This window comes from Myzus persicae, unplaced genomic scaffold (assembly GCF_001856785.1).
Source record: "Myzus persicae strain clone G006 unplaced genomic scaffold, MPER_G0061.0, whole genome shotgun sequence".
Taxonomy (NCBI): Eukaryota; Metazoa; Arthropoda; class Insecta; order Hemiptera; family Aphididae; genus Myzus; species Myzus persicae.
The window spans coordinates 258,606-283,691 of record NW_019100691.1 but is presented as its reverse complement, the minus strand read 5'-3'; the positions used below and the strand labels follow the sequence as shown (position 1 = coordinate 283,691).

Sequence of the window (25,086 nt, the reverse complement as noted above, 5' to 3'; positions counted from 1 at the left end):
TGATCAACTTTAAGTACCTTGCTATGGAGTAGAAAATCCAATAAATCTATACATCTATGATGTATGAACCAAAATAAAAAAAAACAAACATTTTGTTTATCCACTGGCTTCCACTCGCATTGCACTGAATGCTGTAGCATTAACTCAAATTAATTTAAGTTGTTTCAATGATATAATAAATGGAATAATCAAAAATATTTTTTAATTCAAGTGAATTATTTAAAAAAAAATGTATTTAGTTCATCATAAATGTATAAAAATAAAAATTATGGAAATCAACAGTATACCTACCATCTTTGATTTTTCAATATTTTTAAATATACCTACAGGTAAATAAATATATGCACGTAGTATAACGATTGCAGGGTGGCTCACACCTGAATTTAATTTTGTTTCTCAAACATCAATTATTTTTCTGTGTATTTGAATGGTTGTCATTGGTTACATATTATATTAATATAAATGTGACATACACGTTCTTAAGTTCTTTTATTTAAAAAAAAAACAAATTTTAGCAGGTGCACCATCGTCTGGGGCGTATACAGCTAGTTAGATTTATTATAAGTTATAACATTATAATGTTGTACCTACATGCTATTCTGATGATTATTTTTTATAGTATCTATCTAGCCAGTACGATACTACAATATTACATACTAGTTACAACAATGGTGATAATTATAATGTATGTACTTAATTCTATACTATTATTATTTTCTGCTAACCAACCATTAGAGCCATGGAAATATCTTTCATGTTCTTCAGTATATGAACATTACATATGAATTAAATTAAGGATACCGCATCTAGTACCGACACCGACAGCAACAACGAGCCGCCACTGAATGCACCCTGCATACTATACAGTATACACTATACTAGACAGTGTACTACAACTTATATTTCTATAGTAGCTATAAGAATCTGTGTATGACGAAGGTTCTGCTGCAGTATTGTAATTTGTAGCCTGTTGCTGAGTGTTGCCTTCTCGCTTGTGCCCTATAGGAGTAGGAATGTTCTCTGTGATACACTGATATAGATTTTTTGACGTTTCGGACCAAAACTATGCGCGCGACGCCGCAGCGGTCGAGAAATCACAGGCTGCTATTGACTGTTCCATGGCCGAAGCGCGTTCGTGTATAGAACGTCCTTGTCTGACGGTGGTAATCACGTTTTGCTTGGTTTTCTCTCTCGGCACTCTCTTCCACCCCCCGCCAACCGTAAACATCCAACGCGGACAGAGCGCAACGCGCGCCGCTGTCAGTGCGACAGAGACGACTACTACACGTATTGTATTGTCGTTTCTCCTGCGCCTGCCCGCCACCCGCCCACCCATTTCGTCGCCGACGGACGCCGTTCGCTATTCGTGCATACAAGTACACAACATACGTGCGACCACCGAACAGGCTATACTGCTATAGTCTATAAACCACACGGCGGTTTGTTGTTTGCGCGGTCCGAGCGTGTCTCGTTAGCTTAGGTGTTTAATAAATTCATCGTCTTTGTGCGTTTACAACAAATACTTATTTTCTGTCTCTCTCCCTCGCCCGCCGTTCAGCTCACCGTCCGCGCATTGCGTACGTTGCTCGCACCACCGACCTACCCCGGACACGCGCGCGCCAACGGCCCAAGCACTACTTCAGCGGGAAGCATCCATTTCGTCAGCGATAATATTCTTCATGTTTCACAATGAGTGATTATTCAGCGGTGAATCCGCCAACGGAAAAGAATCAGAGTCAAGCATTCGCCGCGGCTTTACAACGCGCTAAAGAGGTACGTTCTGCACGCCGGAGACGGCATTGCCCGCCCTCGCCAAAACCGCGCCGGCTGGTCCGAAACGGTGTTTGTCGCGGTCGCGTCCACACTCGGTGGTTATCGCTGTAGGCGCAACTTCGGCGGCAATCGTCGTCACTCGCGTTTCGGCGATTGTTGCACGGTTAGGTGTTGTCATCATTACCTGCTAACCTATGTCTGCGTGCCGCTAAACGCTGGTCTGCACCTGTGCTCACATTGTACGTGGTTGAATTCCACTCGTTGACACAACGCGTGTTTGTCGGCCGCTCGTTATGGTTTCCGACCATTTTTTTCGGGGACACTACCCACCTACCACCCAACCAACCCGCACGCCCACCCGCCCGTCAGTTTTCTGGTCTGATAGTAAGAATGGAAAAAAATTTTTAAAAAAATTACTGAACCATAATGCCCCGTCTCCAAAGTTCTTAGTCTTGCATACGACGCTACAATCGTAGTTGAACATGACGACAATAGATGTCCATTTCGTTTCGTCGACAGTTGTTTACCTCCATTTACTTTTGAACGTCAATTGATTCCAGTTGTCTATTATACTTTTTTTCTATTTTTTTTTTGCTTTTAACCTCCAGCAAAGTGTTTTAATGTCGTTGGCACCTTCAGATCAAGAAAATGTTGAAGACGTAATGTTTGATTGAATAATCTTATACTATGGATATTAGGATTCTGTTATTTTAATACACATGTCTGGGCTTAATCAATAATCATCCGTTAATCATCGTTGTTGTGTTCTTTTTAATAATCTATAATGACTAATTGTTTAATTTTTTATAAACCATATATTTTCTGTATATGATAAATGTAATTTTTATTAATCAATGCCATTTTAAATTCAGAATTATTATCAATTAAATATATAAAACATTTCATATTTATCTCGTACTATATATTGAATGAGGTCAGAAGCTCATAGTAAAATTCAATTTTGCTCGATATAGATAAATATTATTCATGCCTATGGATACCTAGCCTATTACATATGTATTGTTATAATTTTGTTAATGAGCAATCATTTTAAGTATACTATAAATTCCAAATTCCAAAAAACTCCTATTTATTGTGCCTGTTCTGTGTTTCATCTTAAAGTATTAAACTACAAATCATGAACTATTAAAGTTAGTTCAGTGGTATTGTAAAGCATGCTATTATTATAAGTATCTGTATATTATTAAATTATGTTTATTTAATATGTATTTTCTACATTTAAATTGTAATTGTTATTAATAGCTACTTCCATCAAACAATTCTTATTCTTAAATAGGTACTCATATTCAAATTTGTTTATTGTTCCTACCTACAAACAGATTGTAAACATCTTGTAAAAAAAAAATTGTAATTAATGTTTGAAGAATACCTACCTACTTTTGAGATTTTCCCTTTTAAAATAGTTGCAATGTTAGATATGTAAAAATTAATTAAAAATAAATAGGTACCTACATAGAAACCTATTATCTTCTTTCTTTAAATTGCATAACCACACCATTTAATTCTTTAGTTTCTTTATTATATCTTATTTTTCATTCAAATAATCATCATTTATTTTAGACTTTATCAAACCTTTTTAGGTTTATAAGCTAATAATATTTTGATTATAATAAAAAAAAAAAATTCCTTATATTTATGTATTTAGATAGCAGCTAAAATCCAACCATCTTCCAAAGCTAGTTCAACTACAGGATCTATATCACCAGAAACACATAAAAGACCTTCAGAAGATTACGGTAACTCTTCAGGTATTTTATTTATTTAAATAAACAATAAACTTATATTACAATTATTGTATACCTACTGCCTACTAAGAAAATGTATAAGTATTGAATTGTATATTTATTTATATATTTAGAGCCTGATAGAAAAAGGTTAGCAACATCTCCGGTGGCTTTAGCCGCCGCACAAGCAGCAGCCGTGGCCGCCAGAGTGGCAGCAGCAGCAGCAGCCGGTATCCAAGGCATCGGTGGGCCTGGATCACAATTTGGCAACGTTATTAACGAAGAGATAAAAGTACCTGATAAAATGGTTGGACTCAGTAAGTATAAAATATTCATGTTTTTCAGTTATAATAAGTAGCAAATTTGATGTACTATGTGCGTTAACCCTTTGCAAAGTTATAGGCCGCGGTGGAGGACAAATTAGTCGACTGCAGGCTGAAACTGGGTGTAAAATTCAAATGGCACCAGATAGTCCTGGCTTATTAGAGCGATCCTGTACACTTACAGGAAATGCTCAAAGCATAACGTATGTGTTAAATTAAAATTATTTACTTTCTTTCTTAAAACTTACAGATATTCATAAATCCAAATCTAGGTTAGCTAAAGAGCTCATACAAAACATAGTACAGAATAAAGTATCTGTTGAAGGAACAGGTGGTGCAAAAATTGAAGGACTAAATATATCTTCCCCACCTTCGCAACCGGCTTTTACTCAAGTAAACAATTAAATAATATTTCTTATAAACCTTATTCTATTAAAAATGTTTTCACTAATTATAGGCCCAAATAATGATACCTGGAGCCAAAGTAGGACTTATTATTGGAAAAGGAGGCGAAACTATTAAAATGTTACAAGAAAGTTCAGGAGCAAAGATGATAGTTATTCAAGATGGTCCTAATAGTCAAGAAAATGAAAAACCTTTAAGGATATCTGGTGAAACAGCCAAAGTTGAGGTAAATTAAATTTCTTAAGACCTAATTTTGAAATTCAATTCATATATTTTATCAATTTGTTTTTAGCATGCTAAGAAGTTGGTGTATGACATGCTAGGAGGCGGTGATAAAGATGGATCGGTAAATATATTTTTCCATATATATATAATTGTCATAAAGTTGATTATGACTTGCTCTTAAAATGACTTACAAATCAAATAATAGAAATCTAAAATAGGTTATTAAAATACTAAACAAATTAATGTAATTAATGAAAAAATATTTGAATAATAATATCAATTAGAAACCTTAAAAGTAATTTTATCTTATCTTTTGGTCTACATTAAGTTTTAAATACGATGTTAAGAATATAAATATACAATTTTATATTAAATATAACTGGTCTATTGTTACATTGATTCTGTCTTATTAATTTATAATTAAGTATGTTTTTAATAGTAAAATGTCTTATTAAAAGATAACTAAAACAAAACTTAAAGTTTATATTGTTTATATAATTTGTAACTCCCCTATGTGTATATATATATATATATGTTTTACTATTGAATCACTTTTCTTTAAATATAACTTAAAATTTGTTTTCTTAATGAAAACAGATCAATAATTTTATGTTCATAGGTACCTGTGATTAATATTTTCATTTTTTTTTTTTCATAATTGTAGTCCAATTTTGATCAGAACGGGTCAAATTGGAATGGTTCAAATAGTGGTGATTACAGTATGCACTCTGGTTATGGTGGCAAAGTTGAGGTAATTATTATAAAATCTAGATATTCCACTATGTTATTTACATCTTATTTACTTATTATTAGCCTTAATTTTCTAATAATATTATGCATCTATTCAATTACTTAGATAAGAACAAATATATTTGTATCCTGTTCAATCTGGTATTAAATATACTTGTGATGTCTGTCTACAAGTTGTTATTCAATATTTATTGTATAATGACAAGGCTTATTATTTGTGATGGCAATACAATAATTCTATTAATGGACTAATATATTTTAAATCCAAAGTATTGTTTTTTTTTTTTTTTGAAATATGATAATAAATGGATTTGAGTAATATTAAATATTTATATACTCTTAAATATTATTACTATTATTTTTTTTTCTTTGTGGATTATTTATTTCATATTTTACATGCATTCACAAGTACATAATAAATTATTTGTTACTTTTTGAGGTTAGGGGTTTAGATTCCTATTAAAATATAATAGTAACTGATAAAAAGTTTTAAAAAAAACACCTGTAAATAAGATATTGTCCAATGTATTTTTATGCCTCTAATGTTTTAATCAGATATTAACCATTACAACTACACAATGATTTTTTATATAAACATTTATAACTTTATATTTTACATGTTACAATATTTAGGTTGGTGTACCAAAACAAGTAGTAGGATTAGTTATAGGAAAAGGCGGTGATATGATTAAAAAAATTCAAGCTGACACCGGTGCAAAAGTCCAGTTCATTAACCTTAATGAAGATACACCTGATGATAGAAGATGTTTAATTACTGGTAATCCAGATCAGGTTGCTGAAGCTAAACAAAGAATAGAATCATTAGTCGATAGCGCCCTGGTAAGAAATTTATATATGCATCTAATAAATAAAAATAAAAATTTTATATGTTCAATATAAGTTAACAAAATAAATAATTTTAATTTAATAGAACCGTAGTGGAAATCGACAGAGTGGCGGTGGTGGCGGTAATTTTAATAGAAATCAAAGTTGGGGTAATAGTGGTCAAACACAACCATTAAATGAAACAACATTTACCGTGCCATCTGCTAAATGTGGAGTTATTATTGGAAAAGGTATATCTAAGATTTACTTCTCTGTGCTAAGTGTTTTCTAATTGTTCGTTATTTTATTATTTTAGGTGGTGAAACAATTAAACAAATCAATATGCAAACTGGCGCACATTGTGAAATTGACAGACGGCACAATAATACAGGTTCTGAAAAAACATTTGTTATACGTGGAACAACAGAGCAAATCGAAAATGCTAAACGAATGATAAATGAAAAATTGGGTTTTGTATGTACATTTTTAAATATATTTTTTATTAAGTATATTTGTGTTTATTCATATTTTATTAGCAGGATCCTAATGGTGGTTCTCAGAACTATAGTAATATGAACCAGCAGCAGCAGCAGCCACAACCACCATATGGTTCTCAAATGGGTTGGGGTGGACAAGATGGGCAAATGAATGCATATGGTCAAGGTTGGAATCCAAGCATGCAGCAACAGCAACAACCACAACAACCAACTGATCAGAGTAAACATACTTCACAAATTAAAAAAAAAAATTAAAATAGACAAAGTTATTAAGTTTCAAGGATATTAAAATTAAGATCCACACTGTAGTGGTGGTGGGGTTAAAATTCTCTTATCTTGGCGGTGCTATTGCCCGTACTCATTTTACCGCTGCAGTGTGAGAGTATCTTAAGCAAACCTTACAACTTGACAACTGTAGCTGTATAGCCAAGACTTGCGACAATGACTAGTTTTATTTACAAAACATTCTCAATTTAAATTTAATTATGTAAATAAATATGAATATTTCTGACTTATAACCATTATTTAATTTTGTTATTGCAGATAATGCAAATCCTATGTCTAATGCTAATGGTGCCCAAGGGGGCTCAGACTTTAGTGCTCAATGGATACAGTACTATAGATCTATGGGAATGCACAGAGAAGCTGAATTCATTGAACAGCAAGCCAAACAAATGAAGGTATATTGCATTACTTATTGATTTTAAGATAATATTTTTTATAAATTTGATCATTTGTTTTATATACATAATAATATAATATACTCTAATTTATTGAAATATTTTATTAAAAATCTAAGTTTCTATCTTAATAACTGTTGAGTGAAATAATTAGAATATATTAAGCCTAGGATCACTTATATTGCTGTATTCAACCAAAATCCAAGATTTGCTTGAAATCAGACATCATTAATTTAAACTTCTTATAATAATAATAAACTACTCCTGTACAAAGTTATGTGTAACAACAAGTAGGTTCTGTATCTATTCTGTATTTTTTTGTAATTCTTGATAATATTATCTTCTGCTATTTCCATTTTTATATGGTAGTTAAACTATAATCTCTAATACTATTTCTTCAAACTTAGGTCTCAGAAAAACCTTTTTTTAATTTTACCTATGAAGGAAAAATAATATTTGAATTATTAATTTTTGTGAAGCACAAATGTGCCTGTAAACAAGGTTTCTATACAAACAATTAATTTTTATAGTGTGGGAAAATAATACTGAAACAAGTTTTGTGCAGGTGATTTAGTGTCTCCAAGTATGTTACTAATAAATTATTGCAGTTTTTACAATCTACTAAATCCCTATAGACATCTTTTATAGAATGATTAATTGTCATCATTTTGCTGTTAGATTCTTTTTATTGGATGAGCCAAGATCTAATTTTTTCAGTTTAATCAGATGAATGGAACCAGTGCAGTACCAAATCCTGCCAATGTGCAACCTCAACCTCATGCAATTCCACCAAATGGAACTGCAGGTGTTATGCCAGTTGCTGCAATTGCTGCTAATGGAGGGGGTGGTGGTGCTGGAGGCAGTGCAGGAGCAGGAACTCCTGATTACAGTGCACAGTGGATAGAGTATTACAGATCAATTGGCAAAAATAAAGAAGCTGATATGGTTGAACAACAAGTTAAAGCAAGAGTAAGTATACAACATTCAACTAAAATTTGGGACTTGTTACGTAAATTATGTAACACATCATTTTGTCTAATGCTAGGGGGGGGGAATTTTTGAAAATTTGTTATCATTTTACCAAAAATCAAAACAATAATTATAATAATTATTGTAGCAAATGGGTCTGCCAACTCAAACGAATGGTCAACCAAGTGGATCAGAACAATCGCCTCAACAGCAGCAACAACCTAATGCCTCAAGCCCTCAATCAGGACAACCCCAAACATTGAATGATGTATCAATGTATGGTGCACAGTATGGTATGGCTTATGGAGCAGGTGGTTACTATGGAGCACAAAATCCTGGGGCTGCACCTACTGGGTATGGTGCTTATCCTGCTGCAGGAAATGCTTATGCGGGTTATCAACAAGTTCCACAACAAGATCCACCACAACAACAATGAGGTAAGGGAATAATAAAAATGAAAAATATATGCTTCATGTTCCTAAAATAATAACTGCATTTTTTTTAATTTAAAAAAAATCAAACATCGTTTTTTATATACATGAATATTTTGCTTAACATGCCATTTCAGGACATACGTCAAAAAATATACTATTAACTATGTTATTGCAGAACGTCCAGATACCAGGGATATCCTCGCTATGGTCAGGTCCATTCATATTAAATCAATAAACAAATAGTTTTGTCTTCTCTACGCATTTTTTTTTCTATTAGTATATTTAATTATGTTTAATTATGTACTATACTTAATTGTAAAGACATTTTGTAGCGCAAAAAAAAAAAAAAAATATGAAAAAAAAACCATATTGTTTATTTAATAGTTTTGGCGATTGGTATAAATATTTAGGTAAAATCGCCATAATATACCTGAAGCTATGGTTATAGCGGTATAATCATGTTACTTTTGATTATAACAGTAATCATTACTATTCTATAAAATGTGTTTAATAAGTTTTTCTTACCTCCATTTAAACACATGCTATTACATATACATTTTATTACATTGTGAGTTATTTCAAGTAAAAATGAAATTATGGAAAATTTCAAGTTTGGATTTGTATAGCATAATATTTCATTAGGTTCACAGCATTGATAAAACAATTTTTTTTCATTTGACAATTTATCAAATTGGCATTTAGGACCTTTCTTATAATATAGTTAAGTAAAATGTTTTATAATTTAAATATTACTTACCAAGTTTTGTCTAGAATTGTATATTAAATTAATAGGTGATTTTTGTTGATTTGTATTTTCTATGGTTAAAAAAAAATATGAAAGTTACTTAATTTGTATAAAAATATATATATAATATATATTTATTTAACATACTGAAACTACGCATGTTTTTAGTTATACTTTCGTTGGTTTGTTAGGTTAGATTTTCAATATTCTTTGTTTTTCTTGCACAAAACTTGGTAAAAACTTTCAAAACAACTATAATTTTAATATCTTATATTATAATAAAATTACATATGTTTAACTAAATAATTATTTATCTTAGAAAAAAATACATTTATAAATAATATAACTAAAATTTGTCATGTGTGAAATGTTTGTTTAATTTATTTTTACCTTGTTCACAGCATGTGGCACCAACAATTACAAGGTTTGTACTGAGTTAAGGGTTTTTAATTATACCAATGTCCAAACAAATGAAAATCTATTTTATAATTTTACTGTCATAAATATTTTTGTGTTATTGTCTTGTGGAAATGTGTTTGATTTTATAAATTTCAGTGGGAAATGTCTGGTGTCTTGAACTGAAGCCTGACATTGGGAAAGGTAATTTTCTAGTAATTTTTCGTAAAAAAAAAAAAAAATATTATGATAAAAAAAAAACTAACATTATTTAATATATACATTTGTTTAATATTATATATATATTCATATATATTTATATATATATATGTACACACTCACTTGTATCCACAATTTATAATAGATGTTTGCTTCCGAAATTTGTTAACATGTCCTTATTAAATAATTATTTATTTATATTTGATATTTTGAAAAATTGTTTCTGACATACTTCTGTTGCTTGTTTCAGATCACGCGACAAATTACGCGCATTTAAACAATATAACTTGCTTTAATAATTTACATGTTGTGCAATTTACTATGTTGTATGTACATATTGTAATATTATTAAAGTGTAAAAAACATTTGATTTAAAAAGTTCCAAATATAATGAAAAAAATGAAATATTTTACATTATTTTTTATTTTTATGGTACATTAGTGAATTTATTGTAGCTTTTGTTGTTAATAGTAACCATTGGACATTGGTATTTGTGTTATTGATGTTGTTAAAACATTTTTAGTGATCTTGCCCATAAATATTTGGATGCATTTAAATGTTTGTAATTAAATAATAATATTGATAAGAAATGGGTACCTTCTTCTCTTAATAGATTATAATGTAACTTTTAAAAACACTGATTCACTCAATTTAAGATTTTTTTTGTTTTATTATCAAAAGTATTCTAATTCATTGTTCTGAAAATATGTGAAGTATCTGCTTCTTTTTCAATTAATTCAAATATCTATTTCTTTAGATGTACTAAACAATGACTTATTGTGATTATTTATTTTACCCGTTAAAATACTTCCAGAAAACTAATCATATTGTAGGAGTATTCTTACTGGTGAGTCAGATAAATAAATACATTTTACTAAACTTTTACCCCTTAAAAATATATTCATACTCATAAATATACACATAAAATAATAGATCAATGAATTGTATTATTATTCTTAAATACAAATCTAGTTCATCGACAGCTTAATTGGTTGGTTGTTGTATTTTATAAATATCATAATATAATCTTATATTTAGAAATTATGTTTATGTGTCAAAAACATTGAATTTGTTTGTTATTATTTGAGTATTTTCTGATAGTTGAAAAAATCAAGTGTTTTCAACTGCTGACACTTCTCATGTTTTCAGATGTAATACTTTAAATAAAAACTGTACTTTTTTCAATTATTAAAGTAAACAAACTGATAATGTTTAAGTGATTTTTACAGACTTATAGAAATAGATGAAACATTAGTTATGATAACACATGCAAGTGGGTGAAGCTTGTTTTGAGTATCAGGTGCTATAAAGCTATGTATTGGCTGTCTTTGGAGCAATACCATTTCAAATAAAAGTATCTTTCTCAATCTGTTTGGCACAACCATGCCTCCAAGTCCTTGGGGCAAATGTTCTGTATATTTCTAAAAGTATTGATTATGGATTTTTAGTAGGATATAATAAATTATTGATAATTGGAGAATGTATGAACCTAAGTTTTACTATTTCAATATTATTTTATCAAATGGTACCAAGTTAAATACTAGTAAACGTGTTATTTTATCTCCATATACCTTATAAATAAAAAATTTTATTTTAAGATAGTTGACTATATTATCATTTGTTAAAAAATATTTCGGTTTATAGTCCTTGTGGTTGTAATCACTCTAAAACTTATGTTTATGATAAATATCAAATCTGTTTTTTTTTTTTTTTGTGAATGATATGATAGGGTTATGGATGGCAGGTTTATTACGAGTAGATTAAACTAACCATTTATATATATTGTGTATTCCTATTAAGATGAAAAAATACTACCTCATTATTAACTTTTTTATGTGTAAATATCAAACTATTTAAAAGAATTGAAAAATATTTTTCAAATCCAATTACTTACTTTTAATCTGATTATTTCTAAATGATAACCATAACTATCCAAGAGCAATTGTTATCATATTTTTTTTATAATACTTACCAATGTTAGATACAATTTTTAAAATTTTTTTTTTATTTTAATTGTTAATTATTCATTTTTATTTGTATTATTGCATTAAAGGGGGATTTTATAATATGTTTTGTATTATCTACAACTTAAAATCAGCATTAAAAATTTACATCCAAAATAATCCATTTAAGTAGGTTATTTTTTGTATTAGTTATATTATGATTTATTAGCTAATATAAAACTATTATCTAGTACCATACGTACATTTTTAAATCTATTATTAAATTTCAAATAAAATTTGCCAAAAAATTAAGCCTTGTGTTATACTGTTATTCTTAACTTTTAATTTGGTAACTGGTCAATTTACTATTCAAAATAACAGAGGAAATGATTTTTTCTAAATGTAAAATTTACTATGTTATGTGTTAGTAGAAAACAATACATGCTTGTATGAATCAATTCCTCTTAAGCATCTTTTATGTCAATGTCTATTGTTTTTCAACAAAATATTACCTGATTTTTTTTCAATCTGCTATTAGAATTATCCTACATTTTTCAAAATTTTACAGACGATTGCTACCTATGACTCAATTTTTAAATAAATTGACATCTTCCGTTAGATTTTTAACATTCAAATAACATTTACTCTTCTTGCATTGTTCTAAAGTGTATGTAAAAATAATGTAGAATACCTCCATAGTTTTATTTTTATGAATTGTGATATTTATGAACAGAGGTAATAAAATTTCAAAACCAAAAATTGATTTATATTTGTTAATTTTTTCTATGCTTTCTTGAATAAAATATTGCTAGGTGTATAATAATATAATATCAATATGAATTTAACTATGATGATTAGTGAGTGGTGTACCCTTTTTAAGACTGCATTAGTTTTTAATGATATATTTTTATGATGAATACATTTTCAACATACTCTGCCAACCAAACCCCGTCCCTAATATTTTAAGTTAAATTAATATTGTTGAAAGGAATATTGCTTAATTAACAATTTAAAAATAAATGTTGGTACCATTATAAGGTTGAGAGGCATTCAGAAAACCTTGATGTTTATCGTATGCTGTATTTCTACATAATTTACACATTTTAAAAGACTCAATAGTAGTCACTAAAACAAATTACATTTTCTGAAGTAATCAGCGTCTTGTAATATGATGAGTATACTGGTCATACATTAACATGATATTTTGAAGTTATTGTCCAATTCAATCACTTTTAAAAAACTATTAACAGTATTAACTATTCTTTATATATCCAGTAAAATGAAATAAAGATTAAAATTAATATTATTCGTACTTCTTATAAAATTCGAGCCTTACAACGAGTGTGAATGACAAATATTAGCATTTCGGTTAATTAGGTTACAATTATTACTATCAGTTATTTTATTTGAATAGGATATTTAATAACACATTTTACTATTGACATATGTTCGTCAAAAATAACAGTAAGTAGTCTAGTAGTATACTATTAAATTATGTATAAAAAGGTTAATATTTAATGATTAATGTAGTAGTACCAAATAACTATTTAGTATTGCCTAATATCTAATATTTTTAAAGTAAATCAATCAAACCACTGTGAAACCGTTTATGTATATGTGCAATATATATTAGTACTCATTAACTACTACCGTTTTATTGTTATATGTATTTGTATATTGTTCAATTAGGTATATATACGTATCACATGATATGCTTTATGTGAAGTCAATTATTTTGTCAATTAGAAAATATATTTTACATTTTTATACTAGTAGTTTGATAACAATAAATTTCAATATAATGAAAAAAAAATGAATTTCAATAAAATATCAACTAATTAAGCTATCCTTAACATACTGCGTACATATTCAGAACATTAAATATGGATGGTTTGTCACAAAACTTGTGTTTAAAAATAATAATAGACATTTTTTAGTTGATCAAAGTGTTATTTTTATTCTATCTTATTCTGAAGAGAAGTTCTTAAACCTACAGTATTTTATTCCCAACTAAACAGTAAGTTAATCCGCCATACCATGCAATTTATCTTAACTTCCAGTACTAGATATTAATTTTAATAAAAAAAAAAAATGATCCTTAATAGTTGTATTTTATACAATACAATTTTATTTTCTAAGTCGTTGAAATGATCGAGGTTTTTTTTTGAAGATGGATAATTTGACTAAAATGAAGTGTTTGAAACGAATTGACCTGTAGTATATAATATATCTAGAATTTTGTTTTACAGAATGTCCCACGAGGATCTACCCATTACGATATCTCCTAAGATAATAATTTTATCATGAATCTTTTTTTTATAAGAGACTCCCGATGATTACATATGTTGTATTTTTTAAATTAATTCCATTTTTTGGTTAAAAAAAATTGTATAATCTTTTGTAGAGCTTATTGAAAATGTTAGTCTTTCAAAATCTTATTTTCATTATGTAATGATTTTTAATCATTGTTTTTTGTTTATAGCTAAAACTGCAAAAAACTGGTTTTTGTCCGGGCGGCGAGTCCCCCACTTCGGGTAATGGGTATATCCTCACGGAACAACCAGAATATATCAATAAATATATTGCCCCTATAGATATGGAAGCATATGCTGCTCCTTAACTTTTTTTCGGACACCCCTGGGCTATTGAATTATGGGCCGCAGTAAATTTTACTTCCACAAATAAATGAGTTATATACAGTTTAAATTATAATTAAAAACAATTTATGTAGGTATGTTAGAAAATGTTGAAACGTTTCTGCAGCCCCCGCACATTCAAATTATTTAAAAAATATTTCTCATTTTTCTATGGAAAGTAACTAGAATGTAACTTGCATAAACTATTTCAAAAGCCCTATTAACTATTATTAAATAGGCAGGATTAGATCCATGCTCTTCCCTGACACCAGTCAGCATATGTCTATGACTCCCATCTGGTGAATGTGAATCGAACGAACTGCAAACCCTCTCAAATTACTACATTTTACTATTGCTGTAAACAGAAAGTAAAAAATGATAGGTAGGTGTGTTAACGTGTCTGAATTTCCAATACCCAAACTAAAAAATCTGTTTTGTCTTCAGTTCAATTAAAATAAGGCAGTTTGATACAAATTAAAAAGTAAATAATACATTTTTCTTATATTTTTTTAAAAATATGTGACGTCAATTTATGTGTAAAATAGTTATAAAAGTATATTGTTTTGGCTTGGTGGTATTACTGTTAGTACTCGTATATATAATTAGGTGTACGCGTGTTATAATAGTGTGTATTTATACTATAACTACAATTAATTAACTATTTATAATGATTACTTATACAGTAGTTATACTATTGAAATATCCCGGCAAACAGCATTTATTATGTTATAAGTTTTAACTTGTAATATAGCTGTCGTGTAACAGTAACTCGCTCCGTATACCCCAGGTTGGAGACGCGTCGTCGTGAGTCGAGAGCTCTAGTACTTGTAGAAAATATAAGTTAATAAACAAAATGTATAAAGTAAGCTCTTGAAAAGTAACAAGTCATGTCTTGTATAACGTTGGCACCACTGATTTTAAGGTGGAAAGTTTTTGAAAGTCGAGTGTAAATGTCTAATCCTAGTCATTACCTATTTACCTATGTAAATTAATTACCTCGATGTTCGACGAGCTGTAGACGCAAGCGCCGTCGGTTTGGTGCTTTCCTTAAATTATCCACCAGTCATCGCCGGTTTAGGTACTTGGTTTACGTTCTGCTGTTCTCCTAGAGAGGTTAGGTATTTTTGGAGTCAAAGATTATAATTTTAGTAAAAAAAAGGTTCCAATTGCTTTTTGTACTTTTTCTATTATTAAGAATAAGTATCTACTGTCTACTACCGCAACGTGCACTAAATTGTTGTGACTTATACCTATATACTTTGCGTAATATGCAATGATTGAACATCTCAAATAGTCATGAGTTATAATTATTTCTATGTCTTTTATCTCGTGTTCAAAAGTGTTAGTTAACATTTAAAGTGCGTGATGTCATGATTACTGGTAAGTATAGACTATATTATATTAATTTCATACCAATCGTATAACTAATCAAAAAGCAACAATATTTTATTTATCAACTTAAAATAACAATTAGTATTGTTAATTTTGAATTCTGACCATAGCAAATAAGGCGAATGTATTCAATTTATAACGGAATCTTCTTCATTAAATGGGGATGTGTCCTATACTCCTATCACGAGTTGACGGGGAAGAGAAAAGGTCGAACAGATTTTTTTAATTTAGCTTGAGTTGGTTGACAGTTCCTTCCACACTTCCATACAATGTCATCTTTGATTGGGTACTTTCGTTACGTCGTTGTATAGCATACCGTAAATGGACGAATTTCCACCTTTGATTGTTGATAATATGTTAAAATTACCCTTTTCCGTGTATGGTAAAATTTTCAAGCTATTTTGATTCTTTTTGGGCTATTTATAGAAAATGTACTAGTAGTTTTCAAAAACGACTAAAAAACCAAAAGGTAAATTTTTAAATAAGACGATTTAATTTTTTGACATAACTTATAACCATTAACACTTGAAATGTTAACCAAATATTTATATTAGCGTATTCCATGTATGGTAGCATTTCCAAAATATTCTGTGTTCTGGCTCCTTTTGAGCTATTCATTGGTTTGAAAAAAAAATTTAATTGTTCACAATTAACTTCTTCACTAAATAAAAAGTATTATGTCAGGCGAGGTTCCTCATAAGTTTCTTTCAAATTCAAAAGTCAAATTAACATTAAAAATTGTAATAGAAGATTCACCTTGCACAAAATGAAAACGGTTTGCAGGAAAGCAACATTAATTTTTGAGGAGCTTTTGAATATAAAAATATTACGATATTAGATTTTCACAGGTAAATTAACGAATTTCCTTCTCAACTTTCGATATTAAGATGTTATTCAAAAACAAATTTTTGTAGATATTAAAATTTTCCACTAAATGTTAAAACAACCATTTTCTATTCATGGTAAAGTGTTCAAACTTTTTTTTTGAGCTATTTGTTATCGCCATGAGTGATGAGTCATTTTTCAATTAGAAATGTTTAAAAGTTTTTCATAGCTTACTTTAAAAAAAGCGGGTAAGTGGATGTCGCTCTGCTCTTCAGTAGATTACAAGTGGGTCACTGTGATAAATAGTGTTAAATTTGAATCCAATGGTTCAAAATTGTATACCTACGAAGAACGATTCTGAGCGAAGAATGTCAGCCTATTGTATTACTTAACGGGAGTTTACAATAATTTAATATGTTTGATGGTATTATTTTGATTAAAGTATTTATTTTACTATTAAGCATTAGTACCTACAACATGTAGGTAAAGTTCATTTTTGCCAAAAATAAATTAAATTTGAAAAGTCATTGTGTGAATAAAATATGATAATATACTCAGACACTCAGTTTCGAGTACCCACAAATAATATTTTTCAATTTTAATTTAATTCCATATTCTTAATTAAAATATGTAATTACGTCCAAATTTAAACAAAAGAAAACCATGCTAATATATTTTTAATGTTTTTTCGAATTCTATATTGTGACAAAATATCAGGCCCCTGAATTAAGTTGTCAAGCTTTTTGATCCAAGGAACAGCGAACAAGTAAAAAAAATTTCAAGTATATGGAGTGATACGACCAACACTGTGTAGATAAATTAAAAATATCTATAATTATAGTATTTCATTTTTAAAATACAACAAAATAAGATTAATCGTTCAATGAGAAATCCAGTGAATATGCAATGTTGTAAAAATATTAGAACTTCAAACGCTCTTAGAAATTAAATTTGACTTAACGGTAGACAAACTTAGGAAGAATCTTGTATTACATTTTCTAATCTTGGGTTTAAAATTAAATATTTTTATAAATTTCTAACTCAAACATTTTTTAATTTTTATGATTTTTACGTACTTTGTCAACATTTTAAATTCAGACGCTCATAAAAATATAATGTGGATTTGCGTTAACTTTTTTTTTAATTTCCAATAACAACGAGGATATGATATGTATGACATTTTGAAGATTTTGACCAAGCAAACATTTTTCTATCGATATTAGTTTTAAAGAAACTAATAATAATCCAAAATTTCTTACGTCTATAAATATCTCAACATGAGTCAAAACATTTCGAAAATTGTATGGTGGGAAGAAAATGCTAAAAATTACATTCAGTGAAAGTTGCATGTATGTACGATCATTTGTTTTAGAGTTAAATCAAAAACCGGTTTTGCTTGAAAATTCTCGTTTTATCTCAAATTTTTTGTTTGTTTTCCCCGACTCTCATGAAAATTAAATTTGAATTTTAAATGTTGACCTCTTGAATGCACCAACTAAATTCACTTTCTCACCGGAAAAGATGCTGAAGTTGAAAATCAAATCATTATTTCGAATACGTATCATGTATACAGTCACAGATAATTAAAAAATAACATATTGTAAAATCAAAACATTCATCGCTTCACTAGTTCAATCAGAATCTAAAATATTTATAGAAGATTCCAAGTTTTTTACTTAAAACAAAAAAAAAAGTATACTGAAACGGAAATTTAATTTTTATGAACTTTTGAGTTTAAAGTTGTTACGATATTGGATTTTCACCGGTAAATTAACGAATTTTCATCTCGATTTTTGATATTTTATTGCAATTCAAAAACGATTAATCGTACACTTGAAATTTTCATCAAATATTTATATTAGCGTTTCCCATGCATGGTAAAATATTTAAACTATTTTGATTCTTTTTGAATTATTAATAGCCATCAAGTTTGTAAATTTTTTTCAGTAAGAAATTCAAAAATTTTTCTAGCTCTATTAAAAAAAAAATGACTGTAATGTTGTGTTATTTATAACTATTAGACATTTTCGATTTATGTTCTTTTTTTTTCAACTTCTAAATTTAATTATACAAGTATTACTCATAATTATTTTTTTTAACCAATGATTTATGATTTTAAGTATAGTTGAATAATCCATGTCTTATTATTAAAACGACATGCTATCAAAAAAACAAGCGCTGATTACTCAACTCAATACAAACGTTTAAATTTATATTATTTTCCCTCTGTAATGATAACAAATTGTTTTTAAATATTGTAATATGTTTTGGTGATTTTTACATTCATATAGCTCTGAGTACTGAATAGTCAATTTAATTCTATCTAAATCGATTTTTGCCACCGATTCTTCTCGGCCTTTGTTTCTTAGTGAAATTATTATCAAAAATATAACAGAAATTACTTGTAACATGATATACAATTAATACACTCATAATTCCCACATTCCCAGATTATCGAAGTATTATTTATAAATTTGGCAACATGTGTCCGCAATCGTGTCGTTTTCGGGGGTCCATTGTTGAACTATAAACGTTCGTAATCGTATTACTAAAAAGGTCGCCCCGATAAGCACCGTCTGCAATTGTGTACCACTGTGCTCGACAACTAAATTGTACAGCAGAGCAGCAATCACTTGTCATCCTTTTTTTATATTGTTATTTGGAGTAAAAAATTATAATGAAATTAAATCTCATAGTGGCCATAGTACATAATATATAAGAAATGATCCTCATAGGTGCTATGATAGTGATATTAGTGGTATAGACGCATAGTGCTAGTGCATATTGTTAACAAATATAATATTTTGTTAGTACGGATACAATTATTAGAGTTCGTCTGATGAATCGACCTCAAATCCGCACCATTTGAGGCTCTGAGCAACATTTTCCTTCCAATTTGAACAGCTTCTATTGTCGGGTTCCCTGTATATGAAACTACAGTACTTTATACCCACATGTGTTGTCTCCGTCTTACAAGAGCGTAACGTATCAAATTTTACGTTCGGCAGATCACGCTTAGCTCTGCTTAAAAAGAAGAGTGAATTGACCTCTTATTGAAATTATAAGTAAGATTATTACGGAGGGCTTCTCGTGATCTTTTTATTATATTTTAATTTTTAAAGAGAGCTATGAGTATTTTAAGCTGTACACACAATTTTCAATTTTAAAATACTCATAACTCTCTTTAAAATTAAAATATAATACAAAGCCCATGAGAAGCCCTCCGTAATAAACTTACCTTTGATTTTAATGAGAGGTCACAATTCACTCTTAATTTTTAAACCAACAGAGCTAAGTGTGATCTGCTGAACTTAAAATTTGATATGTTACGCTCTTGTAAAACGGAGACAACACATGCGGAGAACGTCCTCTTAATTTAAATTTTAAAAGTTCAATAAATATCAAAAGTCACTAAATCGTGTTTAAGAGACTATAAGCTCATTATTGATTCCATTCTCAAATGTTTAATCGTTGTTCATGCAAGTATTGCTGCCCGGCATTAGAATTTAGATCATACAATCATCGGCATAACTAGGGGGGCTTAGCCCCTCTGGCCTCTATATGTGTATTTAGCCTCCTATAATGTATATTATACTTATTTTGTTTTTAATGATGAGTTTTATACTTTCATTTCATTGTTTATTTTTAATTTTGGAAGACGGTTACGCTTACTGTGGTGGAGGTGTGGGGCCCCCAAAGTAATGTAATTATTAAATCCTAGTTACGCCTATGCCTATGTATAAAATATAATATGTAGTATCTACATTCTACACACACATTAAAACAATTCTCCAAAGTTAATGATTTAAGGTCAACTAGTACGAAATAATGAAATACCTATTCGAATAATAAAAGAGTATAATTTTATTCTCCATCCATGGCTGTCACGGGCCACGGTCGTAGACGCAATGAGAAAAATCGAGGCTCCCGTACCCCTCCCCCCCCCCTCATCTGGATCCATCACTGCACTTGAAATACCGAAGTAGGTGTATCAGATCTATACAATATGTGGATGGCTAATCTTTTCGAGCTCATGATCCCAGGTCTATTGGAGCTGACACGAAATCGGTACTTAGTTACTATACCAAAACAATCGAGCAATGTTTTCGATTTAAAGTTCTAATACGTATAAGATATCTAATTTGAACTGTCCGAATACCTGGACTCTATTTAGACACATGCGCAATGGCCAGTGGCACAAATCAGATAATTTTTACAGGGCTCAAATCTATGACTTTACCAACCATCATTATGAGTTTATCAGTATATTATATACAATAAATATAAATTATAATTATCAATTACCTTTACCGGCAAGCTATCTACTAGGATCCACCATATGGGTAGGTACACACAAATCTACCAGCAATTTTTTTTTTTTTTTGGTAGGGAAGTCCTCGCCGTGCATCTGAATTTTTGCTACTACAGATATAGGTTTTTTTTTCAATCCTTGCAGTGGAACTCGTTCAGAATGTTTTAAACCTTTTTTTACGGTTTAAATCGCTAACATCTCTCGATTTGTTAATAACCATATATTAAATTATTTAAAATTAACTTATCTCAATTATCTATTGTTTTACTATTATACTCTAATCGCTTTCAAATAATTTAAACTGGAGAATATTTTTAAGAAAAATACAAATTCATTTTGCATTGTATAGAATAAAATAATAAAAAAAATAATGAAAACTGCAATAAAAATAACAACTTGTTTTTATTTTTTCAAAATATTCATTTGTCTGTTTAACGTGCCAGGAATATACATTTAATTCACCAGGCACCAAGATGATTACTTTTCTAGTTATTTTTGATAATATAATTAAAAAACTAAAAGGCACAAACTAGAATATTATAAAGAAAACATTTGTAATAAAAAAATATAAAACTTCAATATTTGAATACAATTAATTAAACAATTATACAAAATATTACATCATAAAAACATAACAAAGGTTAAATGGTAAAACTCTATACAAAAATAATATTTTTAATATTCAAACTTACTGATATTACCTGTAGAGAACAAAAAATGTGAGTCAGAGACTAGTACATTTTACTTTCTTTTTATTCCATTTTTGAGGAACAACTTTAATAGAAATATTTCCAACAGTCTTAACAAATCTATTAAAAACATTTTTGGTTTTAGGCAGCAGATTGTGTTCTTCACTAGAAAACTTTATCACTTCCTTTTTTTCAACAACTGTGGTATTGGTATTCGTGGATTCTTCGATCTTTAGCTTCTGGCAACTGTCATTTGCCTCTACACTAATTAAACAATAATTATCAATACTTAAATATAAAAGCTAAAAATCAATTAAATGATTAAATTTCTAACCTGTTGGTCAATGCTAGATTCGTATAAGGTGATACAGTTATCCTTAGTTTGTTCCATGGATCACAAAAAGGATTATATTTGTTAAAGAATAAGTGAACATAACATTTGAGTTCTTGTGGTAATATACAATCACCAAATACGCATGGAATAATTTTAGGTAACCGTTGTTCTATAATAAAAATAGGTACCAAACAATATGATTAAACCAAAACAAATATAAAAAATTATTCTTAACCTTACCAATGGCTAATGACTGTATATAATTCATAATAAATCTGTTCCAAGGGCTGTTACAAAAATCATTTGAAACTATAATGATTAACCAATTACAGCGATCCGATATCAATTTTACTATAGACTGATATTCGAACATAACGCCTGGCCTTAAATCTCGATCTTTTAAGCATAGCTGAAAAATATAAAAAATAATTAGTAAACCTGTTCAACTTGAAACAGGCTTATATTTAAAGGTATTATAAGATATATATATACTATTTTTTAGGGACTATGTAGGGAAAATATTAAAGTTGAACGTGTGAAAAATAAATTATTAATGGACTGTAGATGTGTTCGCAACAATATCATCTTACTTAAAGAAACTAAAAAACTCTGTTCGTAACACCAGAAAATTACATGGTAGTATGAAGTTAACAAATTATTGAATATTATACATTTATTAAGTATGAATCAAGTTTATGTAACTCTTGAATTGGACCGATATAAGCTTGTTTTTTATATTTATCATAAGACGCCTAAGATATATAATATCTCCAGTTTGAGAAATGGACCAATTCCATACTTTGGTAAATACAATACCACTTAACACACTGAAGTAATTGAATATATGATAAGAAAAATGTCAAGTAAAAAACATCAAATTTACTTTTATCTAAAAATCACAACTATCGTATAGGTAGTATTTGCTATGGCTGTTTTAAAAAATTTACAAGGTGCAAAACGTCAAATAAAATATCAAAAATCACAAAAATAGTATGGTATAGCCATAAAAAAATATGGGATATCTCTTTCCCTGCTTGGATACTCTTTACATTTATTTTGTAACTTTGCATAAATGTGTTGTTTTTTTTTAATGTCCCCAATACATTTTGAGCTAATTTTGATTTGTTATTTGTTTCCTCCATTTGAATTTCGTTTTTAATACCCATATAGAGGGGTGGCATGGCAATGTCTACAGTTGTTACATAAAGTGGCGATTATAATATTATATTATAATTTTAATATGTAGGTAACTTATGACTTATAATAATAATAATAAACAATATATTACTTAAAATAACTTATAGCTTTGTTGGTTTTTTGTGTTGTTTTTTACCAATTACTCTTTTAAACATTATATTTTTATTACCTTTAGCTTGTAATCAATTTCTAATTTTTCTACAACAACAGTAGCTGATTGTATATCTGCATTATCATACAGTAAAAATGCATCGTATCTTGAAAGAGGAAGACCATTGTTGGATGCATTTATATCATCTAAAAATCATTTAAATTCATTCATATTTTAATATTTTTTAACAAGTTTAATTTTAATAAAACTCACCTAAAGTAATAATATTGATGTCAAAATCATTTGGTACTACCGGAGATGGATTTGCTAAAGAACATTGTTCTTTATAATATATAATATCAGAAACTAGAATCATGAATACATAAAATTAATGTCTACTTAATTATGCAAGGTTATATGCATGTAATATGTATAAATAATACTCACTAATTAATTCTTCCGTCTCTTCCACAACATCATACCTGTCTATTCGCTGTAAACACCGTATAAAATGTGCTATAGTAGTTTTTGCTTCACAAAACTTGAATATTTTGCCAATTGGGTCGGTCGGATCACATCCAGATGGTATTGTATAGTTCAAAAGTGTGCATAATCCTCTCCAATCTCTATAAAAGTTTTAACATTCACATTATGATTATTAGTTTTAACTATTAGGCTCAGGTATTTTACTTTTACCAGAATCTTTAAAGTGACAACGTTAAGCGGGTATTAGCAGAACATATTAATATTGTAATACTACCCTCCTAGATTTTAAATTAAAATTTGTATTTATCCATTTATGAATAGAAAATATGCATGCTCGGACAGAGCCAAAAAAAATGTACGTCTATCAAATATCATTTGCCACAAAAACCTATCGCTGACAGTTGAATCATTATGCGTTTTTAACTTTCACATGGACCCAATAAGATTTTATAAAAAATATATAGAAATGTTTGTAAACAAATGGACAATTTCCTACCTGGGTATGTTTTCGGGTGAAGGGATGACTTTCTTGGCATTCAACATGCACGACAATCGTTCCCTGGTCGGTAGCCGGAGAACGGATATCGTATTATTGGCAAAGTCTTTCGAGTGTTCGTCCGACACGGTCAAACAGGACGCAGGATCCATAATAACATGCGAAAAAAATGTTTGTCGCGGGATGAGCAAACGAAAATCCGACGAGCTGGTGAACAATTATTGCGTCGCATTGATCAACGATCCATAATAATGATTGATCGGCCTGGGCATTATTGGAACAATAACAGTAATTTCCATATTTTGGTGAATTCCACAGATCTTTTGACTTTTGAGTATTCATTTACAATAATACGCCGTTGCCTGTCACTTGTTGCGCTCGCGGCTCGCCAACACGTTATCAGAACCAGAGCGGGAGCTTTCTCTTGGCAATCGACAATCATGACGTCACGGCCCGTGGGTGTGTGATAAAAATTTAAAAAACAGTGCGTCATCCGTAATTGGTCGGATACTTTCCCGCGGTATTTCCATCTTTGAATTGAACACCGTTTTCGCAACCAGCGCGTCGATCATTCGTCGCCATGGCAAACGCAACAAATCGCGATCGGTGTTTGATCGGTGGTTACACAACACAGACACAAACTGGTGACGGAATAGTATTATATTATTAATAACAATAATATCAAATCGTATTTGTTCC

At 29.4% G+C, this 25,086-nt stretch overlaps 2 protein-coding genes across 9 annotated transcripts; one reads left to right on the top strand and one right to left on the bottom strand.

Moving 5' to 3' along the window:
- The first annotated feature begins 1,330 nt into the window (after window positions 1-1,330).
- LOC111041524 (far upstream element-binding protein 3) lies at window positions 1,331-8,978 on the top strand. 8 transcript variants are annotated; one of them, XM_022325817.1, is made up of 16 exons: window positions 1,331-1,773; window positions 3,440-3,542; window positions 3,653-3,835; window positions 3,915-4,044; window positions 4,114-4,234; window positions 4,299-4,472; window positions 4,539-4,592; window positions 5,136-5,222; window positions 5,855-6,061; window positions 6,153-6,297; window positions 6,363-6,520; window positions 6,583-6,763; window positions 7,087-7,223; window positions 7,941-8,192; window positions 8,341-8,629; window positions 8,761-8,978. In XM_022325817.1, the coding sequence occupies exons 1-15, from the start codon at window positions 1,690-1,692 to the stop codon at window positions 8,626-8,628; spliced, it is 2,304 nt and encodes a 767-aa protein (XP_022181509.1). In that variant the 5' UTR covers window positions 1,331-1,689; the 3' UTR covers window position 8,629; window positions 8,761-8,978. The 8 variants fall into 8 exon arrangements, with proteins under 8 accessions (XP_022181509.1, XP_022181544.1, XP_022181558.1 ...); XM_022325852.1 differs by having other exon boundaries at window positions 3,440-3,530; window positions 8,802-8,977; XM_022325834.1 differs by having other exon boundaries at window positions 1,332-1,773; window positions 3,921-4,044; window positions 8,802-8,977.
- A 12,555-nt stretch (window positions 8,979-21,533) lies between these two features.
- On the bottom strand, window positions 21,534-24,566 carry LOC111041254 (myeloid differentiation primary response protein MyD88). Its single transcript, XM_022325479.1, has 7 exons — window positions 24,388-24,566; window positions 23,853-24,031; window positions 23,679-23,771; window positions 23,484-23,611; window positions 22,358-22,526; window positions 22,118-22,286; window positions 21,534-22,047 (listed from the first exon to the last, which is right to left on the bottom strand). Exons 1-7 carry the CDS (start codon window positions 24,537-24,539, stop codon window positions 21,819-21,821), a joined length of 1,119 nt encoding a protein of 372 aa, XP_022181171.1. The 5' UTR covers window positions 24,540-24,566; the 3' UTR covers window positions 21,534-21,818.
- Between the last annotated feature and the right edge of the window lie 520 nt (window positions 24,567-25,086).